Source organism: Miscanthus floridulus, chromosome 16 (assembly GCF_019320115.1).
Source record: "Miscanthus floridulus cultivar M001 chromosome 16, ASM1932011v1, whole genome shotgun sequence".
Classification (NCBI taxonomy): domain Eukaryota; kingdom Viridiplantae; phylum Streptophyta; class Magnoliopsida; order Poales; family Poaceae; genus Miscanthus; species Miscanthus floridulus.
This window is the reverse complement of record NC_089595.1, coordinates 70,514,622-70,520,862: the sequence shown is the minus strand read 5'-3', so window position 1 is coordinate 70,520,862 and position 6,241 is coordinate 70,514,622. Positions and strand designations below refer to the sequence as shown.

The following is a 6,241-nucleotide window of genomic DNA, read 5'->3' as shown; positions in this document are numbered from 1 at the left end:
CGAAAACCACAATCTCACCTAGTTGCAGATCGGGGAAGCTTTCTCCTTCCGGCGCACGCCATCCCGCGAGTGCCTTGTTGTGGAGCACTCCTATGGCGACGAGGTCTTCGATGGTCTGCTCATTGCTCCATGACTTCCACCACTCCTTCGCCATGACTCCGCCTTTCTTCTGGGCGTCTCTCTTCGCCATTAATCTATCCTTACTAAGGGGGTGGATGCGGTGGCGGGGGGATTGGTGATGATTTTCGGAGGAATAGGGTTCGGCGAGGAGAAGAAGAAGGTTGCGGCAGCGAATGACGATGGGGATCGGTACAAGTAACTTACCAGGTCTATATTATAAATAACAAAGAGCCCCTGTCATTTTGTCTGCCCAAGATTCTTGGGAGACATGCGCACGTGCCGCACACAGTTGTACACACAACCTCGAGATCTATGCCAATAAACGCACCCCTTTGTTACCAGTGTACGCGCCTCTTCGTTGATAGTGTAAGAGGCCCACACTGACGCACCTCCATACAGGTGCCAAGTGACTATTTGCCAGAAAAGAGTAAGAAGACAGGGTGCCGCGCTATACCCATCTGCTTTTTTGACCAGACATGTCAGACTAGACTTGACAGAGAAAGGAGATAAATAAATACACCAAATAATAATACAAGCGGCGTTTGTATTTTCGCTGCATGTCTTATGCTTAAGGATGGAACAGACCACTGCCATGCTTGGGGACAGCCTAGACCACCTGCCGTGTTCGGGGACTGCCCAGACCACTGCCATGCTCGGGGATTGCTCCGACCATTGCCGTGCTCGGGGACTGCTCCGACTACTAATGTGCTCGGGGACTGTTCCGACCACTGCTCGGAGAATGGTTCTCCTCGGCTACATGTGGTTTGTACTCATATACAGTTGAGAGACATTTATTTAGACCTTGCTACAAGGCTCCTACTTCGCCTTCCAGCAAGCTCGGGGACTACATCGGTACGATGCACCTGCCGGTGCATCTCGTTTTGCTTGCACGATGATTGGATTCTTAATAAAAGTATAAATTCTTTTTTAGACCCTAGCACCACATGACTACGTCACCTACTACCAGGCTCGGGGACTAAGTGGGCACACTTCACCTTGCGGTGAATGTGTTTATTTAATCGACCCCTATGCTTTGAATGATTGTAAGGATTACTAAAGTGCTCGGGGACTATCCCGACCACTGCTCGGAGAATGGTTCTTCTCGGCTACATGTGGTTTGTACTCACATACAGTTGAGAGACATTTATTTAGACCTTGCTACAAGGCTCATACTTCACCTTCCAGCAAGCTCGGGGACTACATCGGTACGATGCACCTGCCGGTGCATCTCGTATTGTCTATACAGCAATTGGGTTTTCAACTTAATTGGGAATTCTATTTAGACCCTGGCACCACATGACTACTGTTCTGACCACTGCTCGGAGAATGGTTCTCCTCGGCTACATGTGGTTTGTACTCACATACAATTGAGAGACATTTATTTAGACCTTGCTACAAGGCTCCTACTTCGCCTTCCAACAAGCTCGGGGACTACATCGGTACGATGCACCTACCGGTGCATCTCATTTTGCTTGCACGATGATTGGATTCTTAATAAAAGTATAAATTCTTTTTTAGACCCTAGCACCACATGACTACGTCACCTACTACTAGGCTTAGGGACTAAGTGGGCACACTTCACCTTGTGGTGAATGTGTTTATTTAATCGACCCCTATGCTTTGAATGATTGTAAGGATTACTAAAGTGCTCGGGGACTATCCCGACCACTGCTCGGAGAATGGTTCTTCTTGGCTACATGTGGTTTGTACTCACATACAGTTGAGAGACATTTATTTAGACCTTGCTACAAGGCTCATACTTCACCTTCCAGCAAGCTCGGGGACTACATCAGTACGATGCACCTGCCGGTGCATCTCGTATTGTCTGTATAGCAATTGGGTTTTCAACTTAATTGGGAATTCTATTTAGACCCTGGCACCACGTGACTACGTCACCTACTACCAGGCTCGGGGACTAAGTGGGCACACTTCACCTTGCGGTGAATGTGTTTGTTTTTGAGAGAATTCTTTATTTAGCATTGAAACAAATCGCTCTTCCGTATTTGGCACTAGGAAATTTTGAACTTCCTTATCTAGCATCAACTTAAAAATTCCTTCCATATATGGCACTTCCGTCCATTTCAGGCATCCGTCCATCAATTGACTAGTAAGACCATGTTAGCTTTTCATTAGAAGTACCAAAATGCCCTCGGTCTCATACGTCCATCCATCTCCCCTTCTCCCCGTCGCTCCTCTCTCGGTCTCTCCCGTCGCTCCTCTGTTCTGAAAGAGAAACAAGAGACACCTCTCAAACCAAAACCCTAGGGAGAATGGAGGCCAGAGGAGATGAGGATGGGGAAAAGGAGGCGGTGGCCGCCGGTGCCTAGGAACTCATGGGGCGAGTCCCCTAGCTCGAGGCGCCCCACAGTCAGCCAAGCTTGCCCCATGGCCGCAAATCGAGGCATGGGCCCAGGCGGAGGAACGCAGCGGCGGGGCAGGGCTCATCGCTCGGTGCTGGCCCCATCTCACGGCGCGTGGTGCGCGAGGGGCGGCCTCGCCCGGCGGCATTGGTGGCAGCTCGCGGCGTGGCGGGGCGGCCTCGCTCGATGGCGCGGGGTGCAGGCCACGGCGGGGCGAGCTCGCCCACCAGAGCACCGGCCAGACCACGCGGCGGACTGGGCGTGGCGGCCTCCCCAAGCAGCAGTCCTAGTGGCACTGGACTCGTCCAACTGGCGCAGGAGGCGGCCACTGTCACCACCACGTGGCTTGCGATGCCACCAAAGAGTGAGTACTGCGGCTCTTCCTTTCATCGATTTCGTACGTAGGTGAGCACTGGATGGAACCTCTGCTCGGATTTCTGCGGCGTGGTGTTTTTCTTGCGCTAATCGATTGCTAGACTAGATGGTCGTCTGACTGATTTGAGGAAACAGAGGTTGGGGAAATTGAGGACCTCGGTAGGTAGAGGGATAGATTAGCTCTTTCCCCAATTTCAAATTATATAAAAATTAAAGTGATATAGAATTATATATAATGGTCAGATATCTGAGTTCTTGGGCGATACTGTATCTACTTCTGCTTTAATTTTTTATCCATCGAGTTGAATGTCAATCTTTATAGATATTACATGTTCATAAGCCAACGGTGAAGATTGTTGCCTGAAAAGATATTATATTTTAGACACCTAAAATATAGCAAGTTCCTTATTTACCTGGCTATATATACACTGCTAGTGATAGTTTGGAACATGTTTCAGTGGTGACATGTGTCATTGGTAAGACTAACTAAGCACGGCCTATAATACTCTAGCTACTACTAAGTTACTGAACATGTAGTGCCATCTGAATTTTGTTGTTTGGACACACAGAATGGATACAGATACAAGTTACTTGCTCAAAATTCACCTTATTGGCAATCCAAAGAAAAGTAGAAAGGATGTGAGATGTTTTTCCTTGGAGAAGGTTGTGGATGCTGATTTCACAAATTATATGGACCTTGTTGAATCCATTGTTCAACAGTATCCTCCAGGGTACTTGGAAGTTCCACATGTGCAATACTATGATGCTGAGTTAAAAACTTTTCCAGAAGTAACGTCAGACCAAGAACTGATGGTAATGTTCAGTAAACATAAGGAAAAGGTCATCGAGATATTCATTGCTTATTGTGATCCATCTGAACCTTACAAGCCTATCACTGAATGGCAATTTGAAGGAGAAGCACAACATAAGGACGACATAGAACAAGAGTTGGATACCTATCTCATGAATCCATTACCAAACAATGAGCATGTTGGTGTGGATGAGGAGGGTATGTACTTAAAGGAAGACCGTGTGGATAGCTGTCCCTTCTGATAAAGGGAAGGAGAAGACCTCTGTTCTGTTCCATTAACTGAAGATGAGGCACAATCTGGTAGTGAACAGGAGGGGACAGAGAATGAGATGACAGAAGATGAGATGCAAAAAGATCCAAATCATGGCCCGCATGTGGAATATGACAAAGAAGACCCTCCGATGACAGTAGGCAGTATGTATCCCAATATGGCAGAGTTTAAGTTGGCTCTTTCGCAGCATGCAATCAAAAATGAGTTTGAGTATAATACAGAGAGAAGTGGACCAAAACGGCTGAGGGCTTATTGTTCAAGGAAAGAAGCTGATAATTGTCCATGGAGGATACATGCTTCTACAATGGCTGATCAAATAACAATAATGGTAATTATCTACTGTTCGAGCTTGCACATCTTGCTTTTATTGCAAACTTGATATGTATATTTAATTGACTATGTTTGCCTTTTTGTGTAGGTGAAAAAGAACCCTAGTGCTCATTGCTGCTCTAGTAGTAGAAGAAAGAAGAGAGTGAGGAATGCCACTAAGCACTGGATTTGTGAAAAGGTCAAGGACTGGCTCATACAGGATGCAACTCTGGGAGCAAGTGCATTGCAAGAAAAGCTCAAAGAACACTACAAGGTTACCATCCATTACAAGAGAGTATTTGATGGTAAGAACCTTGCATTGAAGCATCTATATGGTGATTGGGACTCCAGTTTCGATAATCTGTACAGATTTAAGGCACAAGTTGAGAGCTGTTGCCCTGGTAGTTTAGTAATTATTGATCATCACACTATTGTAGAAGAAATCAGATTTAGAAGATTTTTTTTCACCTTGAAACCTTGCATAGAAGGGTTCCTTAGTGGTTGCAGGCCATATTTGGCAATAGATAGCACATTTCTGACAGGCAAATTCAAAGGTCAATTAGCTAGTGCATCTGCTGTAGATGGACATAATTGGTTGTATCCAGTTGCTTTAGGAGTCTTTGATTCTGAAACAAATGATAATTGGATATGGTTCATGACTCAGCTTAGAGAGGCGATTGGAGCACCGAGGGGTTTAGCCATATGCACTGATGCTGGACAGGCTGTGATGGCAGGGGTAGCAGAAGTGTTTCCACAAGCTGAACATAGAGAATGCATGTTTCACTTGGTGTCAAACTTCAAGAAGAAATTCCATGGGAAGGTATTTGATGACCATCTTTGGGCTGCAGCATACTCGTGGAACTCCTATTTATTTGAGAAGCATTGGGCAGCAATGGAGGTGGCTAGGCCAGCCGCAACAGATTATCTAAGGCAATGCCACAAAAAGTTGTGGACTAGGAGTCAGTTCTTGACCATATGCAAAGTTGACTATATTACAAACAATTTGGCAGAGAGCTTCAACAATTGGATCAAGTCTCACAAATCCATGAACTTAGATGACTTGATGGACAAGATTAGGCAAATGGTTATGACAAAGTGGCATCAAAGGAGGACGATTGGACAGAAACTAGATGGATTGATTCTGCCACACATAATCAAGGAGCTTAATGAAAAGAGTAGAGAACTAAACTTGGCAGTGCTTGAATGTGGACCACATGTTGCTGAAATAACTACACTAGGAGGTAGTGCCTTCAGATTTGTGGTTAACTTGGAAGATAGAACTTGTTCTTGTCGAGAGTGGCAAGTTTCTGGTCTTCCATGCAAACATGCTCTTGCATTCATCACAACTCTTGATAATGGTAAAATAGAGATGCATGTGGACTCTTACTACTCTATTGAAAAATTTAGAGCAGCCTATGCCCAACTAATACTTGCTATGATTGATAAGACACAATGGCCTAAATCTTCCCATGGGTTTTTTATGCATCCCCCACTATTGACACCCGTAGCTGGTAGGCCCAAAACTGAGAGGCATAAAGGTGGCACTGAGAAGAAAAAAGAAAGGGCCAGCACCAGTGTCCTATTTGCCTGGACTATGGGCATCATTGGCACAATTGCAAGAAAGGCAACCCGGCTGACATTGAAGCTATGAAGGCTGTGAGGTAAGAAATGTGTTCATATTTTGCTGCATCAAATAATTTGCTACAACCCACTTACTAATCTCTTATTGCTCAATGTAGAGGACCACGAAAGAAGAAGGCAACGACTACAAAATCTGCTCAAAGTTATATTATGCCTTTAGAGGATGAAGTACCAGCGCTATCTATGTCTTTTCCACCTAGGTAAATTTCTAAGTACAAAATTTGCTTACTTGTGCTCACTTGTGCTGATTTCTATGTACAAAATCTGCTCACCTGTGCTGATTTGTAATTATATTGTTTGATAACATAGTCAAAGCTTGGGAACTACAACTAAGAAGTCTCCAATTAAGAAGAT

General features: G+C 45.2%; 1 protein-coding gene across 1 annotated transcript; it reads left to right on the top strand.

The window, feature by feature from the left end:
- Positions 1-2,666: 2,666 nt before the first annotated feature.
- LOC136510809 (uncharacterized) lies at positions 2,667-5,897 on the top strand. The gene is made up of 4 exons (XM_066505140.1): positions 2,667-2,848; positions 3,425-3,864; positions 3,952-4,265; positions 4,356-5,897. Exons 1-4 carry the CDS (start codon positions 2,667-2,669, stop codon positions 5,895-5,897), a joined length of 2,478 nt encoding a protein of 825 aa, XP_066361237.1.
- Positions 5,898-6,241: the final 344 nt, after the last annotated feature.

Coding starts and splice junctions, on each gene's coding strand:
- LOC136510809 (XM_066505140.1), top strand. CDS start 2,667: ATGGCGCGGGGTGCAGGCCACGGCGGGGCGAGCTCGCCCACCAGAGCA. Junction 3,865..3,951: donor TGTTGGTGTGGATGAGGAGG/GTATGTACTTAA, acceptor CATTAACTGAAG/ATGAGGCACAATCTGGTAGT. Junction 4,266..4,355: donor CTGATCAAATAACAATAATG/GTAATTATCTAC, acceptor CTTTTTGTGTAG/GTGAAAAAGAACCCTAGTGC.